This window comes from Thermobia domestica, chromosome 18 (assembly GCF_964235325.1).
Source record: "Thermobia domestica chromosome 18, izTheDome1.hap1.1, whole genome shotgun sequence".
NCBI lineage: Eukaryota > Metazoa > Arthropoda > Insecta > Zygentoma > Lepismatidae > Thermobia > Thermobia domestica.
Window position 1 is genome coordinate 83,926,256 of NC_137471.1, and position 22,569 is coordinate 83,948,824.

General features: G+C 34.4%; 1 protein-coding gene across 3 annotated transcripts in view; it reads left to right on the forward strand.

Moving 5' to 3' along the window:
- The window catches only part of olf186-M (Ki-ras-induced actin-interacting protein-IP3R-interacting domain olf186-M), a 434,062-nt gene that overhangs the window by 338,523 nt on the left and 72,970 nt on the right, over window positions 1-22,569 (forward strand). For all 3 annotated transcript variants that reach the window (XM_081745924.1, XM_081745927.1, XM_081745925.1), the window contains exons 6-7: window positions 2,282-2,552; window positions 11,115-11,208. In XM_081745924.1, coding sequence (XP_081602050.1) covers window positions 2,282-2,552; window positions 11,115-11,208 — 365 coding nt within the window. The remainder of the gene's footprint in view (window positions 1-2,281; window positions 2,553-11,114; window positions 11,209-22,569) is intronic.

The following is a 22,569-nucleotide window of genomic DNA, read 5'->3' on the forward strand; positions in this document are numbered from 1 at the left end:
TTCTGGATCAACACTAAAATATATTTGATATGTCATCACCCGAATCGAATCCAGGGATCAGGAACATTTAAAGGTACGTGTGTGAGAAGTCCAGCTGCTGTGATTGGAATTAATGGGATTTGTACAGGACAAGCAATCGATTATGAGAGGTACTTTCTTATAGATGCATCAGTTGTGTGTGGAGAGAGCGTGAGAACCAATTGGAAATAATTCCGTGTCGAAGTTATGGGACCTCACCCACGTCACTGTTAACATTTTCATTCTACTTTAGCTCTTGCCACTGTCAGAAAAAAAAAGTGTGAAATCAGGGGAAATGGCGGAGTATGGCTAAGTAAGCTGCTGGATGAAAATCCTCTAACTGTGGACTTTTAAGTAAGAAACAAGTAATATTAACTTGTCTCACACACAGAGGTGGATCTGGCCTGGGGCCGGAGGGGCTATCCCCCCAGTTTTTTAAAGTTACATAAATAATTTAAGCCATTTTATATATATATATATTTGGATCTTTATAGTAAACTCATGATATACCTATCATAGTCTGGGCTCTAGCTGCTCCCCCAGTTTTTCACCTTCTAGATCCGCCACTCCTCGCATAGTTCTTCACAGACTACAATGTCTGTTTATTGTCATCTTTCTTCTTTTATACGATCCACACTACTTAGAAAACTGCCATTATAGATGCACCGAAAATATCTTGACACGTTAGTAGTGGTAACGCCGCTGCGAGCCGTCAGAGACCTTTTCTTGCTAACTTTTCTACAGAGTGGCCCAAAAATAGGTATGCAGTCCCGTGCTGATCAACTCATTGCTTTTTATATCATTTCTTATTGTTATCCATCAGGTAGACTTTATGTTCTTTATTATTTATTCTTAATGTCTTTTCACTTATATCTTAAGCTCGGAACAACCAATAAAATAAACCCATAAGCTGGAATGTTATACTTGATTCATAAAGGGGTGTATACCTGCTTTTGGGCCACCCTGTATAGCACCTTCAGACTATCATATTTTTGGCCCCGATGAAGAAATTTTTGATCGGCCAACGTTTCAGTTCCATTACAAAGTCAAATCAATTATGTACAAATGACTGCTACTCCCAAAGGAGGACTTCTATGATGAGGATATATTAACGTTTATGCCACGATGGGAGAAATATGTTTAGAGCTTTGACGGCTATGTTGGAAAATAGCTTTTAATATGAAACTTTACGTATATATATATTCTTGTTCTGTTATCTATTACACTTTATTCTACGTAAGTTGTTGTGCGTTACTTATTGATCTGTCTTTGTATTTGAAAAGTTTCACTGAACTTAACACTTATTTTACATTGTTACGGAAATCGACAATATTTTTACTGATAAAAAGTAAGCATCGGTTAAAAAAAATATATGGAACCGGAAATGAAGGAGGCTTTATATAATTTGATTCCTCAATTTGAGAAATTTGTGGGAAGCAACAGGATCATTCGTCCCACTAATTATGCAAATAAACAATTATCTCACGTTTATCCTCTCAAAACCTGTACCTATTTCACTTTTTTTTCTCGTAAATCGTGATCTTTATGTGTGTGTTTCATTTTTTAAAAATGTATATGTTGTATGTATACCTATTTTCACTTGGGGCACCGTTGAAAATTCGTGAAACAATCAGAGCACTTTGAACCAAAACAGAATGGTAAACACTTAAATAAAAAATGAAATGTTTAACTTAAGATCCCACAGTTATGCTCTTCAGGTAAAGGAGACGAATGCTTACACAAATTGAAAAATTATGACAATTGGTAAGATGATAATGTGGGCCCCGAGAAAACTCACAAACACGATGTTGATCACGAACTTACGTGACTTAGGATGGAATCAGAGCTTTCGCACAGAAGGTATACCAGCTGTTCCACTGAACTACCATGCCCCTTACTGAAATAAGATTTTGTCTTTGCACCTTCTATGTCTAGGTGTGATATAATGTCTGGCAATTTATCAGTACTTTCATATGAATAGTATTTGAATGCAATGCACTTTTTTTTCACTTGGAGTGCCTTTCGTCTCACGGGACGCTAGAGCAAGAGTGCAAAACAATTGTTTTCTATTATCATTTGTTAAAATGTTATCAACCTAACCAAATAAAGAGAACTTTTTGAAATCTGCGCTGACTAATATTTGTTCTATCATAAACTCAATAATTTTAACCTTAATTGATAACCTTTGGTAATAATGACTTTGAGTACGTAGTTCAGCGTTTACCATGCATTGACTGAGCTGTTGTGTTTTATGTTGTTGCAGCCCACAGTTCCTGTCAACCCCACTGCAAACAGAGGGTCGCGCTGATTGCAGACGGGAAGTGTTTGCCCAAGCTCGATCCCGTGAACAATTGGCCTCCTTCCAGTCGGATTCGGCTCAGTCGGTAACATCACATACCAGTAGGTCAAGTGTAGATTCCCTGCTCGAGTCACGGAAGGCAGATCCAGAGGAAGTTCTGCTGGGCCTTGGTTTCGGGGGTCCAATGGATGAAGAAGTCACGCGCATTCCAAAAAGATTCCTTCAGCCTTCCAAGGTAAGGTATTCTTTCTTTCTTTCTTTTCTTTTTTCTTTCTTAATTTTCGTTACGAAATTGCTAAAATCATTGTGCATATGTTTTATCTAAGAATCACGGGAAGGACCTAAACAAATAGAATATCTCCTGTTTGTACAGTTTTAGTGTCATGAATAAGTCAATTTTCTTTAAGTACTAAACCCAGTGGTCGAAGAGACGGTATGCGGTGGTATGCCATACCACCTCTGGTTTTTCAGTAATGAGGACATACCGTCTCTGGTTTTTCAGTGATCAAGACAATATTTAAATAACAGGTATGTTGAATCCAAAACTTAATAAAATATACCGCCTCTGCTTTTTTCCACTTCGAGCACTGACTAAACCTACTGAATATGTTGCGTCTTGAATAGAGCTAGCAAAAATTGTCTACCAAATACTCAAAAGTTATTTGCTCGCCCTGCTGGTCTAGTGGTTAGCACGTGTATTTTTGATGTATGTGGTCCTGGTAGAACATTTAAAAATGTGTATATATATGATGGTGGTTCGGACTCCATCTTAAACTTAAGAGCCTGACATACTAAAAATAATACAAAATTTACCATTTTTCTTTTGCTTGTTTTTCATAAGTGAAAGAGATAATGAAACACACTTTACCACAATCATAGATAATGTTGTTCTACAAGGTGTCTAATATACAATGCAACCCGAAGTTTGGGATAGTAGAACTTTTGAACCTGAAGTGATACACGAATAATGGTTATACCAAAATGAAGCCTTGTTCATGCACATATTTTTAAATTAGGAAGCAACGATTGAAGTACACTGGGAACCACACAGTGTTGCCAGATGTAACCGAAGGTGTAAATCAGTTTTTTGTTGTTGTTTTGTTTTGCAAAACATGTAAATTGACTCAACTCATACGTATGGATGTTCTGTCGTTAATTTTCAGTTTGTTGGAGTAGCTTGGAAACTATGGATCAGAAAATAGAATTTTTCATTTCCACCGATAGATAATCGGATGAGGCCTCTGTAAGGAGGAACTAGGGAAATCGTAGTTTTCATAAATTAACACTCTGAATTGGCAACTTTGCTGATGTTTCAGTGCATCAAAAGGTGTGTTAAGGATCTGTCTACATTATTCAATTCCTGAAAACAATGAAAAACAAACTTTGAAATTATCATGTTAAAACGTTTACTTACATATACCCGACAACACTGCTACTATCAGAAATGATTTACCAGCTCTACAGCGGATGCTGGGAGTGTCCCCTGTTTTGATTAGAACACTAGTTCACACGTTTCACCAGGTTGGCAGCAACTTTACGAAGATTAGAAGTGTTAATGTTCTCAATGGCACTGCGAATGTTCGTTTCCAGGTCTCGAATAATTCGAGAATTGTTCTTGTATACCTCTTGCTTTAAGTAGCCCCATAGAAATGAATCTTATTATTTAGTTTTAATAACTGCGTGTTAAAACTATTGTGTTTATTACAAACTAAATATAACTATTATTTAAAAAGTAGTTCACAGGATTTTAAGACATGATACGTAATCAAATGCAGTTGAGTTCGTTCCTTTAGTCTTTGTCTTAACTTAGATTTTTGGGGAAATGTTATTTTGACAACACTGTAATTTCTATGGATAACAACACTGAAATTCTTCAGGTTCGTATATTCTGTTGTAGAATAACATTATCTATGATTGTGGTAAGTTGCATTTCATTATCTTCTTTCACTTGTGAAAAACCAAAAAAATGGTAAATTTTGTATTATTTTTAGTATGTCAGGCTCTGAAGTTCCACGTCTTATAAAGCATCTGTGTAGATCTTCTTCATGACTAAGAGGTTAGCGTACACGCCTTTGGGAGTCCCGGGTTCAATTTTCGGCGGGAGCTCATGTGGTCCGGATTCCATGTTAATGAGTAGGTCCCGTCTCGTATAGCCTCGCTGCTGAAAGGGACGTTAAACACAAAATCAATCAATCAACTCAAAGCATCTGTGCTGAAAAGCGGGGATAAACTTGAACAAATAAACAAACAGACCAAAAATAATTTGATCAGTATTTAAAATTAATTGAATTTTACAAAGAAATGTCATTCTCTTGAAATATCTTTAAATTAACGTTTGTCAGGTACTAGTATGTAAATCAGGGTACTACCAATCACTGCAAACATTTCATATCCAATTTAATGCAATATTTATTTATCTTTAATCCGTATAGACTGTGCCACAATAATATGAACACCATTACCTATACAATTTACTTCAACTAAAGCTCATATCTTCGGACTCGACTTAAATCATCGTCTTTTCTTATTTTTCTTCACTTGTCAATTGAAAGATTGGTTTACAGCAGCTCTCCAAGCATTACGATCTTCTGCTAGCCTCTTCATAGTCAAATAATTGGAGCAGCCGGAGGTAATGTAGAACGCACCGACTGCCTCGGCCATATGACTTGAATCTTTCAATCCTCAAACTCCTCACAATTCAACGAAGAAGCTATCGTAGCTAACTAGTCTACAAATGAACTGGTCTCTCTCTCTCTCTCTCTCTCGAAACAGTATAGTTCCTACATAAAACACCTACCGCTCTACTACCTTTGTATCATTTCACCATTGCAGATATTAACATTCTCAACATATCTTACTTATGGAAATGCATGTCATTATGGACGCCCACACCCGCAATGGGGAGCATTTGCCAGTCCACTGTATTTTCAAAGCTGTTCGGTTCTTCGACATACATGTCAAAACATATTAGATTTGCTTACTCATACACTACAGTATTTAATACATTCAGTTTAGTTAATATAAATTATTGGGAGCTTCAGTGGGTCAGTGGTAGAACACTTAACCTCTGGTGCATGGGTTTTTGGTTCGATTCCAGCCCGAACCAAATGAACTTGGTGGTGGATAAACACAGAGTGCGAGGGTTTCGTTGGCGTACTCTCGTTTCCTCCTATTTCTCCGTTCCAGTATTATCATCCATCACTACGTCTCCCTTAGCCTTGGTGCACAATCGTGGGACGTTAAGGTCAAAATAAATAAATGAAGTTATGCGGTGTGCTTAAATGAATCAGTATGTTATCAAAGTTTATGTATTCGCGACATCGCTTACGAGTCAGTCTTTTCCCCCACCCCTCCCCTGGAGAAAATTATGGGGCGTTTGGCATATTATGCAGTCAAAATATTGGTTTTGGTATTTGCTAATAGACTATAGGATACGTATTTATGTTAAAGTAACAGACTCGTCTTCTATCCAATGATTAGTTCTTCTTATTATTATATATATAAGACCCTCTAGGGTCTTCCTAAGTAACGCTGCTTCTAGTTGCTTTTCTGTCCTTACATATTCATCCTTGAAGATCATTTTCCTGAAATATTTGTGCAACCCACGATCATGATGCCAGAAAATTAAAAGAATTTTCAGATATCATGTTCTCCAAATATTTAAGAAAAATCCTCTTCGAAGAAGGATGAGAGAAGAGAAAACCAATTGGTAGCAATGCTACTTAAGAACGCTCCAGAGAGGGCCGAAATTATGTAAAGAAGAAATAATCATTTTTGGATACTAAATGGGTGCCTGTTATTTAGTTATTGGGTTTGGTCCTCAGACTGTAGGTATATGGCCAGGTTTTTATAAACGATCATCATTCATCGCATGACAGTAATAGCGGTAGATAAGAAGGAATTAAATTTTCGTCACATCGTCTGTCACGAAATTGGGCATTAAATTTGCAAGTGGTTTTCCATGCTTAACAGAATCTACTGTCAACATGTCACAAACATCTCGTATACTGCACTAAAATGATTTTAGTACAGTGAAACCTCTCTAAAGCGGACAGCCGTGGGGAATCAAAAAGTGTGCGCTATAGAGAGGTGTCCGCCTTAAAGGAATCATGTATTTACGGATATTACCAAAATGTTACGATACCTGCATAATCCTCGGCTATCCAATACTCTTATGTTCGATGCACAATATGGAAATAAGATGTTATAGTTCTCTGCACTTTACATTTATCACTACGTAATACATTTCCAGTATGTCGCTTTAATTTGTGGTTTAATTGTAGTCCAGTAGTGTCTTTTTTGAGACAATATGCATTAGGGTGGAGTGAAATAGTGGTCAAAAAATTTTTTTGGGGAATTAATTTTTCTAATAGGGCGAAAAAGTTGCCTTACCATTAGAGTACTGTATCACAAAAATATTAGTCTCGTTAATTAATTCCTTTGGGTGCCACCCGGGACTTGAAATTTGGCTGAAATCCAATATCTTTATCAGTATTGGTAAAAGAGACAAAATTATTTTTTTCTATATTATTTTTCTAATAAAGAGAAAAAGTTGCCTTACCATTAGAGTACTGTGCCACAGAAATATTAGTCTCTTGAGTCATTTCCTTTGGGTGCTAAACGGACTTGAAATTTGGCTGAAATATGTATTTTTAATAGTACTGTGAAATGAGGCATTTTTTTTTTTTTCTGTTCGGAAAAGTCGTTATATAACAATATTGTATCACAGAAACCTCACTCCTCTGAGTCAGTTCTTTTAGTGTTATAGATATAGAGGGCTCGAAAAGTTAGTTGTAACGTACTTATATTTTTTACATTATACTTGAATGGAAAAATGAAACTAAGTATCTTACATATATGCTATATTCGAATACAACATCTTTATAATTATTACAAATATTACACAAGTTTCATAACATCAACTTTTTTGTTTCTTATCTTAGTTTGAAAATCAGTTGGAAAATCTTTATAAACATGTGAACAAACAAAAAAAGAACACTACCTTGTACGTAAAATTGGACTAGATTTATGTGTAGTCTGTATTACCCTACGTATATACTCGACTACAGGCATCATTGATAAATACTGTATATTAATAATATTAGAGAAGTTAGTGAGGCGATTTTTCATTCTTGTCTGTTTGAATATAAGCTAAGAAAGCTTTATAATATGATATGTGAAAAAAGATGACAAAAATACACCACTCAGTACAAACATAAGATTTAGGTTTTTGTGTGTAATGTATGTTACAATAGACATCTTCACACAATTTTTAGATTAATTGCAAATATAAGAAAAGTCATGTAATGACATGAACATTTCTGATCTCAGTTTGGAAATAACCTAGGAAATCGTACTATACAAATAATATGTGAAAACATGACAAAATACATTACTTTCTATTCTTGAAAATGAGCTAGGAAAACTTCATATCAAAATAATATGTGGAGATACATGTCAACATACATTACACTGTAGAAAACTCTAACTATGTGTTGAAGACAGGCGTACTTCTTCGGGACTCGAGTATTGCCCTTATGTATCCATCTCGTGCGCTTACACCACAAACACAAGACGATGCTTCTGTCACCAATTTTACACATCGTTCTACAGCTTGGCTAAGGCATGGAATCTTTGGGAATTTCAATATTTGTGGTATCACCTTGAATGATTCTATGAATATTCGAAGGAGTGAGATCCATAATAAGTGTGTGTGTGTGGGGGGGGGGGGGACAATTATAGCCAAATCTGTCCAGTTTATGAGTTTTGTGTAGTCTTCAGCTTCAAAATTGAGTAATGGAATGTCGTAATTTCTGATTCCAGGCATTTGCGAGGTTTTTGCCTTAAGGACTCGTCTTAAGTCCAGTTCTCTGATATGTTTCTTCTCATCTGTCATCATAGAGAGGAGAATGTTTTCAGGATGTGCAAAGTATCCATTTCTTTGAAGTACAGGATCAATGACAGCCTTGTACTTTTCAGGAAGGAAGCGCGATAACTGAATTATTTTGAAGAAATGTCTTGATCCATCTGTGCAAAAATGTTTGTTTTATGCTGAACCAAACTGGCGCATACACTTTTACAACATACTGAGAGAGCACTTTTAATTCTTCTGAAGGGTTTGATGTAGCTGCATACAATCGAATAATTCTGTTTGCTACAGGAACCCACCTGACGTTCGAAATGTTTCCTGGATAGCGTTTTGCCAAAGAATCAGGAAAATGTCCATTTGAAACAGCCCTGCGAATCTCATTTAAATATTTCTGATCCGCACTGAGATAATTATAATTCTCGAAAGCTGAAAGATGGCTCTCAATTACATCTTATTCCACAACTGGTTGGTTTTCACAATGTAATAATGATCTTCCAATCTGTCCAAAAAATGCATGAGGATCTGTTATCTTACCATCAATTGATTCTAGCAAATGTCTTAAAGGGAGCTCATTTACGTGCAGCAGACAAACCAACCATTGCAAAAGTCTCTGAACAGACTCTTCTAAAAGTCGTATTATTCCACCCTTTTTGCCAATATTCGTAGCAGTCCTTGTATTTGTAGCAAGAAAATTTGAAATATTTTCACTCTACGCATTGTAAAATGCTTTGGCAGAATAAAAACACATACTTTCCATTTCAGTTCTTTTTAGATCAAGTTTATAAGACAATTATTTGGCAGGATATCAACCATTCCTCTAGTCTCCTTGCTCGCCAACCTAAAAGTTGGAAAATTTTGCGGAAGGAAAGGGTTAACCATGCTGGTGGCACCCAAAGATAATAGATTTCAACGAAAATAAATATTGATTTTTAAAATACTTACTAAGGAGCAATAATCCCGCACTATTAGAATACCGATGTGCAAACTTCAATTTTTCACTCCACCCTAATATGCATACCAATGGGCAAAAAATACCGAACTTGAATAACGTGTCATCACAAACGGCGGGCAACTGTCAATCACTTTTGTGTCTAAAACAGATTGGGTGGGAATGGAATGCAAGCATAGGACATCAGAGTATTGTTAAACAGAGACGTTTCGTACGGGTTGCTCCGTATTTTAATAGACAGTTGAGGAGGCAAAATGTTGTCAGAATGCTTCCTTGATGACACATGCATGAATTACTAAAAATGTATTTTTACTGTCCTTTTCAACTTGTTTCTAGAGAAAGTGTCCGTAATATGGAGGTAAATAATACCTATAAAAGACAGAAAAGACTGTCCGTGTCCGTACTAGAGAGTGTCCGCTTTAGAGAGATTTGCCAATATGTTTTATACTATTACAGTGTTTGGGGCTTACAAAATATGTCCGTTACGGGAGGTGTCCGCTTTATAGAGGTGTCCGTTAGTAGAGGTTTCACTGTATAAACAATTTCTTCCTAGAGCGGGGCGCTTTTCAAGTTCTAGTTCATCTGTCATTTTTTTTTTTCTTTCTTTTAATTTTTATTTTATTTTATTTTTTTCGATTATTGCTTGACCCTGTACAGAGTCTACATGGCTTTTGTCATATTATAGTAAAATTTTTTCACGAAGTTATTTAATAGTAGTTTGAGATTAAAGTCCTGAAACGAATATGCGGACCCAAGAAGAACGGGAATGGGGAATGGTGGAAACTTCATAGCGAGGAACTGTATCATTTATATCGTTTACCAAACATCCTTAGGGTCATCAAGTCTAGGAGACTCAGGTGGGCAGGTCATGTAGCCAGAATGGAAAAAAGTAGGAACACTTTTAAAGTTTTAATACGAAATCCAATCGGAAAACGATCATTAGGAAGACCTAAGCGCAGATGGTGTTGGAACACGTGAAACTCATCGTCGCATGTTTTGCTGTATGTCGAACATTGCATGTCACTAACAAGTGTGCAGAAGAAGTGGCATAAGAGATTCTAAGAAAGACACACATCATTGCAAGACGATTCGCGCCCAGGACAGGCCCATCGAGCTATTACCCTTGATGTGATTGTGTGAATTGATGAACACCCTTAGCCACCAAAAAATGAACCACGCCTCTGCTCTTCTTTCTTGCCTCCATTTCTATGCTGAACGAACACACTTTGAATACGCTCACCTATAAAGCAATAAGTGAACAACTGTGAGTTGTCAATATGTATTTCTCCCCGCGAGAGATGACAGTATCGGTAAGTAACAACAGTGTTGCCAACATTTGCGAGAAATGTATTTTTATGGAGGGTGTTCGCTTTTCATTTGACTGCTCCTCATGCTTTACTTTTGTATTTTCAAATGTTTATATAGAAGTGATGTACTATCTTTGTGTCTATTGCATACGTGTAGTGCATTAGTGTACTTGACAAACTGTATTGAAAATAGATAAAAAATATCCTGAATCCTGTAACTGCTTAGCATGTACTATGTATATGTTAATAGTTATGTAATATATTATTAAGTTAAATTATTTTGGCATGTAGAGTTGATTGCAAATTTTGTTCGTAGGAACTTACTATCAATGGTATTGATCATTCCTCGTTAGAATAGAATTCATTTACAATTTCCCTCTATCTTTGGATATATCTTTAAGTTGAACACATTTTGAAGGAACCGTAGATATCGAACTTAAAGTGGTTTTACTGTACTGTAGTGCACTATACGTATACCCAAATTAATCTGGGTGAATATTGTTGTTTACCTTTTTGTAATGGTGAGGCATTATTCCTAACAGGGAAACGTATGGTCGTAACAGTGGAGCACATCTAGTAGCGAAAAATTATTAACTCGAACGTAACTACAGCAAAATTGAACTTTTCCTATTAATGAGTTTATTATTTAATATTGCTGTTGTTTATTTTTAGGTGAAAGGAGTTGCAGTTGAAGATTTTATAAAGCACCAGCAGGATCTGATAGAAACATTTGAGTCAGGGTTCTCAGGCTATCGGGGATTAACAGGTAACTTATAGAATTTTCGTATAATTCTTGTTCTATTATTGAATTTCAGCATTGTTTATGAAGTAAGCTATCTTGATAATCTTATTCCAGGCAAAAAGCGTATGGTTTATAGATTAATGTACGTGTATCAATGAGATGTCGATGATTTTTCACATCCAATTTAATCGGCCAGCAACTTTCTAACTCGTCTCAGTACGTTCAGCAACTGAGAATACTATGAAAACATAATTCTGGCTTTCGTGACATATATAGCATTGGCAAGATGTAATTCATGTTATGTTCTACTAAAGGACTGAAATTGGTGATTGATAGAATGGAAAAGGATTTCAAAACGATTCGTACATTGAAAAAATCATATTTTATATACGTCAGGACAAAATTAGAATGTCCATTAACGTTATGGAATGCAAACACTCATAAACAGTGTCAACAGCTTGAGTGAATTGAAAATAAATTTCTGTGGTTTCTCAAATTTATATCCAAAATTTGAACAATATTCCAATCCCGCAAAACTGTTAATGACGTTCTGTTTCGTTCTAAATTGTTATACAACAAAATTGTTATACAAGAAAAGAAAAAAAAAACAAAAAAAAAAAAAAAAAATGAAATAAAAATTAACGTACCGTCATTGAAGATATATAAAATTTACTGTAGAAAGGGCAGAATCAATTCCCTTTAATATTCTTTAATATGGAAAATTTGCACTCTCTTCAACAGCATTGTAAGCTATGATTTGATTGTTGATATTTGTGACACAGAGAAAGATAATAAAAAGAGAATTATTAGTTGTGTAAATCCATGTAATTAGTCAGGACATCGTAATTGAGTGTAATGCTAAAATTTCGTTTGAAGCGTTTCTTCTAAAATTTCTTAAGTTCCATTCCAAAAGTTAGATCATAGATTTATAGTAAATTATTTTATAATGGGTGAATGGGCATAGCCCCTCTACGTGCAGGCTTATTTGATCGGATATGACTGATCAATAATTTTTCTCCTATACCTCCGAAAACAATTAGTCATTTGGACGTAAGATCATAAATGCATATCTATTCACAGTTTATCGTACTTATCTGAATCAATGTTGTGAAAGCTTTTACTTAAAAAAAAAAAAAAAATCTTACTCCATGCTCAGCATAACAATAATTTCTTTTTTCTTTTTCTAATAGAGAATTAACGTGCCTAAAGAAAGAAACTTATATTAGATGGTATTTTATGGTGAAAATAGGTAATTTGATACTGACTATACATTACAAGACAAGTAATAGTCTTCAAATACGAGGCATAACTACTAGACTTCAATGATTAAATCATGCAGACATATTTTGGGCACTTCCTATGACAATTCTATTGAAAGTTAGATAGGCTTTTAGAGTCAATTCAGATTCACCCTGTTTTACTTTATAGAAAAAATAAATAAATAAAAATGCTGCATAGATTGAGAAGTATGTGACTGGACTGAGAATTGATCTCGGGCTTGTTGTTCCGGTGCACCAAATGGATGCTGCACACATAGCCTGTACCGTGACCATTCAGAATCAATCTTGAGGTTGGTCGTCAGCCATTCAGATTACATGAACGAAACCAGAACTCTAGGAAAACTTAGTGTCTGTATTAACGAACACCTGTGACGGTTGAATTAGATATTGTGAGATAAATAGATTGAACAACCGATTTTGTTCTTTTTACCTATATTCGTAGGTATCAATTTCATTAAATTCATTCCTATAGCAAGTTGTGAAAAAAAAATGAGCTGCTTGCTTTATTTACCCTATAAATTATCTTGTGTTTTATAAATTGTGAGAAAGGTAAATTTAAAATACATAGGATTGTGCTGAAACATAGAAAGCACTATGAAATTGATTGGTAATATGTAAGTTAAAGCTGCTAAAATTATTCGAATTTCGCTATTCGAATCAGTTTTCTGCTGATATTCGAATATCTGAGTATTCGTTTCAATATTCGAATATTGAAAGAATCGAACATTCGAACCTTGAATGATTCGAATTTTAACAGCGCTAGTGTAGATGTGAACATGTTATGTACCTGAGGAATACCATGACTATTTTATAACGTTATGATCATAATTTTTTCTCACCTCTAAATGAGATGTCTAGTCTATAGTTCGTTAACAGCTGTCTAGCCAGTTCCAGTTTGATTTTTATTGTACGAGACGCATCCAGAAAGTAACTTTCCTACGCGTCCCGTACCTACGAAAACGTATGTTACGCGAAGCGACTGCGTGTACGGAGAGAGTAAGGTCCTAGCATGGCGCATGCGCCAGTGGAAATTCTCTAGTGCTCTCAGTAACGTCGTGACAGTGGTTAAAGATGGACGTTCCTATTCCAGCTCGCGCTACATGTGAAGTGCGAGCAGTGATAAAGTTTCTGAATGCACAGGGCGTAGCGCATCATACAGAATCGTCTCTTTACAATAACGGAACTCAGCGGTCAGTTCTCGCAGATTTCCCGCTCTTTATTGCACACCATTGTCACGGAGCGCCTGTTGTTCAAGAAGTTGTGTGCCAGGTAGGTGCTCAAACAACTGACTCCAGAACACAAAGCAAGGCGCATGTGGTCTGCATTGACTTTTTTTTTTTTTTTTTTTTGCAACGATACAACTGATGATGGATTTCAATCGGCGCGATGCCCTGTGCATTCAAAAACTTTATCATTGCTCGCACTTCATACGAGGCGGGAGCTGGAATAGGAATGTCCATCTTCAACCACTGCCACGACACTCCTGAGAACACTAGGAAAGTTCCTATAGTGCATGCGCTGTGCTAGGACCTTACTCTCTCACATGCACGCAGTCGCTTCGCGCAATATGCGGTTTCCTAGCTATGGGACGCATGGAAAAGTTGCTTTCTGGATGCGCCTCGTAGTTATTTGAAAATTGCCAATTTAGTTGAACTTACAGTTTAAAGGCATGTTTTAACATATGTGTTAATGTATTAATATTCTAATTGAGTGTATTTATAAACTATCTTATTACCAGGAAAATCTCTTTCACCTAATGACTCCTTTATGACTGATAGTAATGTTCCAATGCGATTCTTCGCTTCATCTATCAAAACTACTACTTCCGCTACTCACCTCAAAGTGCCTGGGAAAGAAAATGCCAGTAGGCGTTGCTCACTTAGTGATCCAGGTTCTACGTCAAACAAATCACTGCGACATTCCGTTCGATTTAGTGATTCGGTTAAGAAGATCGTGCTAAACTTAGAACCAATGCCTGTGTCTGCTTCCGATAGTAGTACTTTTAGTGTTGCGAGCTGGAATGAAAACGTGTCACCGTTCGAAGACACAGCTAAAGAGTGGAAAGAACGAAATAGACAAGTGACTTTAGTGTGAGTGTGGTATTTACTTCTCCTGTTGCAGTATTTATATAACAACATAATAAATTTTTAAAGGGTTGTTGCTCTTAGAAATTGATATACTGTGTTGAAGGTATACTTAAAAGTTTTTTTTTTTTTTTTTTTTTTTTTTAAATAAATGACGTATTAAGATTGAAAATTTAACAAATTTTCTCCTTATTAATGCTTTATATTGTCCTATATCGTCCTTCTCGAGACAAAAGGGCTTATCTCAAACTTTTCCAGGAGACAAGTTAAACCTGTTCCCATTATTTATTCTATCGTCTTCTTTTAAAATTTAATTTGATCTCCTTCGTTTCAGGTATATAACTTACGAAATCAAATTAGATTTTAACTGAACACGATAGAATAAATCATGATAAAATCTTTAAACTTGTCTCCTGGAAAAGTTGCAAAAAATGAGATATGCCTCTTTGTCTCGAGAAGGGCGATATGGTAGGACAGTTTCATGTAATTTTAGTTTTTCAATGAGACATAACCAAAGATTATAAGAGTTAAGGTAAAAATTATAATATGACCGTAGATGCTTAGAATTGTTGTAGTTGACAAATATTTCATTTGTACGACAAGTTATCTTCGGGAGCTAGAGAAACGTCCAAAAGGATCTAAACTTGCATAGAGTGGAATGTAAAAGGGAAATATCTGTCATTGTTAGAGTTATTTACATTCATACTATTTAGTGATGTCTTACCTTAAAATGCGTCTTAATTTTAGAACTTGTCAAACGGTTTCAACAAGGGCTCTCATCTTCCTCGATGGATTAGAAATGTTTACTTTAAACTTACATGACATATCCTGACATAACATTTTCCACTATCCTCAGCACTTAAAGGTATATCCGATTGAATCAGTAGCTCAGTGATAGAGCGTTCGCCTCTGGTGCATGGGGTCCTTGGTTCGATCCCAGCTCGCGTCAAATGAGCTTTCTGGTGGACAAACACCATATGCGTGGATATTCTCGGGTTCTCCCGTTTCCCCCCACTTTCTTCATTCCACCATATCATTCATTTCTCATTATCGCCGTCTCTTTTAGCCTAGCCGGCATAACCGTGGGACGTAAAACTTAAAGATTTCATTTCATTTCATTTCCGATTGAATCGGTCAAGAAAAGCATAACCTTGGTTTGAGAGTGCAATATTTCTTTAAGCAGAATCATCCACAAATATAAAAGGTTACTATGAAAGACAATAGAAATTAAGCAAAGTGTCAACACCATGAATAGAGAGGAGGGTTTCAAATTGAGTGAAATTTGGATCATTTTCACTCAATATAAAATTAGCTTAAGCAAACAGTTAATGTTCTAAATTTGAATCAAAGTTACATTGGTATAACAATGTTATAATTGTTGCATATCGGAAGAAAATTATTATTACACCACGCTTGTACAATAGTTATTTATTTTGTGATGATAAAGCTGTTGAGAAAGACATAAGTCGCCCTTGAAACGTCAGTTAAAGTAAATAAAACAGATGGAATACGTAACGTTTAATTTATTAAATTATATGGTGTTCACACATGGCTCTTCTCTTAAATTTCTACTTTTATCATTACAGTTTCTGTCATTACAAGAACTAGTCGAAACGGTTAGATGTATCAAAAAGAAATTGCAGATATATTTATAGAATACAAAGTCGTATGTGTATTTATAATTTATGTAATTGTGAGAAGTTCGTGCATATGTTTTTACATTGATTCACTTGTTTTACACAGAAAAATTATAAGATATTCAGTACATAATACGTTCATTTACATTAATTAAGTTCTAACGAAGAAAAAAAGTGAAAATTTGTGAGAACAGCTAAATGCCAGTTTGTTATAGCCTGTACAATTACAAAGAAAACACTATCATCTATGCACTTTTATTATGTGTTAACGTTTTTAAAGAGGGTTTTTATTAGACTACAGTTATCCAATATGCTGTATTCATATGCCACGGTGGATAGCTGAAAATTTGAATTAAAAAAAAAAAAAAAAAAAAAAACGATCGCCACTACCATTTCAAATTACCGATATAAAGCGGTTTATTTATTTGTATAGTGCAGTATCAGGTGTAAGCTTCGCGCCAGATTGTAGTGAATTCATTATCTTACTAAAACAGAGATAAATAAACATTTGCAATTAGTTTTGTCAAGTGGTTCATTATCATCGAAAAGTATTTCGGCAAGTAGTGTTTTGCTGTTGTTCAGAGTAGGAAAGTAGAACGCTTTACGTGTTAAAGGTTTGTACTTTGAGATTAGACCATGTAAGATTCTGACCAATAACATTATGCCCATGATTTTCGTAGCGTTTGCCGTTTTCTTCCACAATATTCATCTCATTGACTTTTAATTTTTATTCGCGTGCATTGATTATTCATGTCCTTTAACCTACAAACCATAGTAGTGGAACATCAAGCGGAAGATTCTGTTTCATTTCAAAGTTTTGTAACGGTCATTCATTATTAAGTCTATTTTTAAATGTATAGTCTGTACACTTTCACGACAATGATTTAGTGGATTATAACGAAAGTAGTGTAGTATACTTACTGGTGGGGGCCGCGGTGACTCAGTGGTAGAGCGTTCACCTCTGGTGCATAGGATCCCTGATTCGATGATCCTAGCTCGCGCCAGGTGAACTTTGTGGTGGACAAACACCGTGTGCGTGGGTTTTCTGGGCGTTCTCCCACTTTCTTCATTCCATCATTTCATTCATTTCTCAGCATCATCGTCCTCTTTAGCCTAGCCAGCATAATCGTGGGACGTAAAACTCAAAGATTTCAGTTCATTTCATTTATACTTACTGGTTCTACTTCTAACAAAGGAAACACTGACCAAAGCTTTAACACACACAGTATTTTAAACTATAATGCGTAACGGTTTCGGATATCTAACATATCCTTCATCAGACACTATCTGATGAAGGATATGTTAGATATCCGAAGCTGTAACACATTATAGTTTAAAATACTGTGTGTGTTAAAGCTTTGGTCAGTGTTTCCTTTGTTACAATATTCAATCCAAAGCCATGGATAGTCTTGGTTCGACTTGTATAATGCAGCATCTTGGGTAATTGCAGTCCTATTGTAGGTGCAAAATATCTAGGAAAATAATCGCCGAACTAAAATAGAACTGGTACAAATCTTATTGCTTCTTGTACTAACTTCCTTTATTATAAATTATAGTGAATAATTTGATCGGAAAAATGGTTCAAATTATAAATGTCAAGATGTGCAATTGATATCGAGTTCAACTGGTTTACTTTAACTTGGTAATGGTAAAAATGTAGCAACTGAAATAATCGGTAGCTGCATTCAGTTATATTTGTTTCAAAATAAATGCGTATAATCATAACGTATCGATTCAGTATATATATATATATATATATATATATATATATATATATAAGGAAATTGAGTTGAAAAATACTTTAGTTATGTACACCACATCTTACGGAATATGACAAAGTCTGTGAAACCAAAACTTATATTTTCAAAAGTAGTTGTATTTAGGAAAAGTAAAACTGAGTGGAAATTTGAAATATTTATGAAAGGACTTAGATTAGTGATATATATATATATATATATATATATATATATATATATATATATATATATATATATATATATATATATAATATATATATATATATATATATATATATATATATAATATATATATAGGGAAAGCTGGAACTAAGAGTATTATTAGCTGGCACTAAAACCTATTGCGAACGCTTCTGTTTGTAAAATGGAAATGTAATTTCTGTAACAGAAGAATCTGCATGTCTGATTATATCAATATCTACAGCTATCCTCTCTTTTTTTTTTCTTTTTTTTTTTCTTTTTTTTTTCCCTAATTCGAAGCTTGCAATTGACAATTTCGGAAAATCGTTGCCAAATCCTAAAAATGATGCTTAGAACATTAACAAATGTAAAGTAGTGAATGATGAAAATTGCGATTGATCTCTCACCGTTACTGTACTTTCAGCTTTCGCTGTGACAAATATACGCCATAATATAGATAGATATAGCAAAGATCTTTGCAGTGAACTACTAGATCTGTATACAATGCAGCAAACAATAGTCATCTTGTTAAATAAGGCGCTGTTTCATTTAACGATTGTTTCAGAATTTTACAAAACAAGGAAACATGTACGAAACATGATCACAGTTCCTATAAATTATTATAAACGAAGACAGCGCCAGTTTTTATAAGTCTAGTACATATTTCAATAAAGTATTTCTAGAAGTATTTGATTTTTCTGCAATGTGGTATCATATATTTGTAACGTTTGAAATACCAAACTATGATAAACGCAAAACATTAACAGGTGAAACTAGTGTAACTATGGTGATCGAAACATCGTAAACATTTTTTTAATACTTAGAGGAAATAATGTCTTTCAATTTAAACAAATGTGACAGAAATTAGGTCATTTAAATTTAATTGTCAATGTCGTATTCATACAACATAAATTTTTGTGAATAAATATTTAATAATTGAAATTTTTAATTTCTATATAATTAATATTTCATTAATTGAGAGGTTCAGCTAGGAAAAGAGTTAATCCATTCATTTAAAATAAAATAAACAAAGGATTTTGTTAAGAAATTACTTTTCCTGCTATAATTTCTTTCGATATGCTGAAGAGAATGTAAACTAGAATATTAAGGAAGACCAATGCTTATGAAATTAGCGGAAGATTCGCTAATTCGTAGTTGTGATTAAAATATGGGTTAATCTTTTATCTTTCTGAATTTCTCGATTATTGTTCAAAGTTAAGTGTATTTATCGTACGCAGGATGGCCACTCTATCCGAAAACTTGAAATTGTATGGGCATTTTAGTCACCGGAAAAGCCCGTGGTAAGGGAATTTTAGTTACCGAGAAAACTCGTGGATTATGAAAAAATTACATTTAATCCTAATTTTTCATTCATTTTATTGTATTCGTATCAATATTTTGTGGATATTGATTTGTCTTTTTTTCTTTCTTTCTTTTTCAATGTGGAAGCTACAGTAAGGTTGATTTTTCACACCTTCAATTAGAAACTGCTAAATTCCAATTTCGGTGTTCCCTGACTGTTTTAAATATGTGGAATCTTCAAATATGAATATCTTTCTGATGAAAGATGCATATAAAGCAGGAGCATCTACAACTGAATTTATAGCAAATCTTAGTTCATCAAAATCTGTTCAAATTGCACCTCCAGTATTTCATTTTTATACAAAGAACTAGTGCTAATTATTCTGTAGTCGTGTAAGAAGGAGAGGATAGAAAAGAAAATTCTATTAAACAAAAGTGAACAAAAGCTAAAATTATATAGTGTTCGTGAAGTGTCTGTCAACGCTTTGGCCGCAGTGGAATATCGCTTCTCATGATGTCAGTGAAGTCAAACTGTGCCGGATCTGATCAGAAAGAAGATGGGTGACCGTTCATATTTATAAGATGGTGTTGGCATTGCAGCGTCCACCTATCGTCGTGAGGGCAAACGGGGAGCTACTTGAAAGAAACAAGTAGCGAACTCCGGTCTAGAAATACAGCATTAACAGCAAGGGAGCTAATGATCACCCCAAAGGCATGAATGCCACAAGCCAGTTGTTAGGCCCTGGTCCCCTGAGGGCTGTTGCGCAATGAGTTTAGTTATTAAAATGTATTGACTCATACATCTGTTTAAGATTATGACAAACAGACATGTTTGCGGAGAATAAAATTGTGACAGCTTCAAACATTTGTAGTACGGTAGTTTATACTTAATGATATAGCAGTATTTTTGGGGCAGAAGTTAACTCAGTATTCTTATCTAATTGTTATTTTCGATGAAGCATGGAGCCAAGTGTCAAAATCAGATGGAGTAATGAAATGTTAAAACTAGATATTACATTTCGACATTGCCGCATAATTCAGAAGCAGATGATTGATGGCCATCAGGTATTTCATAATGCATTGCAGTCTTTAAATGTTAAAAACATTCCGCAAATGTTCACAGATAATCGTAAAGTTAACATAAAATTATAAAGAATTTGAATTAATATGTAAAAATCTATAACAGTAATGCTACAATTCTAGGTGTAGGAACTTGTGATCTAAATATATGCACTCTGCATTTTGAACTGCATTGTTTTCTGGTTTTGCGAGCTTTATTTTTATTGCGGGCAAGACAAGGGGATTTTATTTTTTGCACTCATTCAGAAACCAACAATGCCATGCGGAGATCTATTGACGTGCTTCCTAATTCAAGAACTCATATTAATACTCTTAAGAAGAAAAACCCTGGATCTAACGATTTCAAGATTGTAAGGGCCGTAATTATTTCCTATTGAGAACTAAACTGATGGTTGAAATTGTTGCATTCGATTTGAATATCTCCAAGAGAACTCGATTTGAATTAGCCATTAGCAAGTTCCATTGAATTCAGTTGTCAAATCTGTTACTTGAGCAATAACAGAATACTTGGAACGTAAGATTTGCAACTTCTTAAATTTTGCGATGAGTGTAAAAATAGTTTGGAAACAATTCATTACTAAAATAATCACGGAAACAATTTCCTTAATTTTTTGTCACTCTACAGAAGAATGTTGCAAATAAGTAATTTGGCACTGTGCTAAATGCATTAATAAGTCACAGTTGGATTGATGTTACTTCTGTTGTAAAGCTGCACGGGAGAACAAAAAAATAGTTCCGATAGTCTTATTCACGGAGCTAGGAAACAATTTTCCGTTGCCTAAGACATAAATAAAGGAAAAGAATTTGAAAGAGGTTGAAGCAGAAAAAAATGAAACGTAGGAAAAATGAAATATTTATTAAAAATGGCCAGGCTGATTGAAAAAAAAAAAAAAAACAGACGTTATAGAATTTCAAATGCAGTTATGAAATCTTAAGAAATAAAGACAATACTTTTTTATTTTGGAACAGACAGTATAGGAAAAGGTTATTCTCTATTTATATAAAATTATTTCTTCGTGAAACGCCGTTTTATTTTACTTATTCAATTTTTCAAGTACGTGGAATATAGATAGAAGATATATGTGTGCTTTTCTAGTAATCAGCGGAGATAAAAAGAATGTCCTGAAGGGCTCCTACCATGCCTTAGGAAGTCGGGAATTTCGACAAAGTGTCTGGGAAGTAAACAAGCAGTATGTGGGGGTTTCGATCAGCATTTGAGTGGCCACCCTGTTACAAATTTACTTCTAAAGTTTATCCTATTAAAATAATATGAATTGTGGAGTTTTAAAGGTATATATACATATATGTAAAATTTATTCATATCAAATGTTGTGAATATATATATTGTTGAAATATGGCCTATTGAAATTTTTAGCTTTCAGCATTTGTATATTTCTGAATTATATAATTATATATATATCATATTTTAAAACTACATACGGGTTTCGTTTTAGGGTTGAATTTTAGAAAAGTTGACAACATAAGGATTATTCAAATGAAATAATCAGTTGTGGTCTAACTAGGCGGAATGTTAGATTAAAATGTAAATTAACATACATTGAAAAGATAGTCTTTAGGACCAATGGATGATGTTCTTTCGTGAAATAATGGAACTCATCTACTTTGTGTGATGTTTATTTTTAGTGGAGTCAAGAATGGGAGTGTTGAAAAGTTGTATATATATCTCTTCCATTTTGATTTTTCATCGACTGTGATAATATGATTTACTTTGGTAGTTAAATATCTTCTATATATATATATGCATTATTGCCAACAAGGAATATTATAAATACGTCCATTACCTTGGAATTTCGATTTATTCAATTAGTCTTGTTGTGTTAGAGTATTTGATGTTGACTAATATGCGTTTGTTTCCGAAAATGGTAGGTAGCTACATTTACATCGTAGCAACAAGCAACCAACTTTTGCCGTTCAGAAAAATAAAAAATACTAACAAGTTATCCTTGCAGAAAGATCAGATTTTGATGGCATATCATTAAGATATTTGGTGAACAGTTCATTTCCCCTAGACAATCATACAAACTTAAAATTTGTGGGTTTGTTT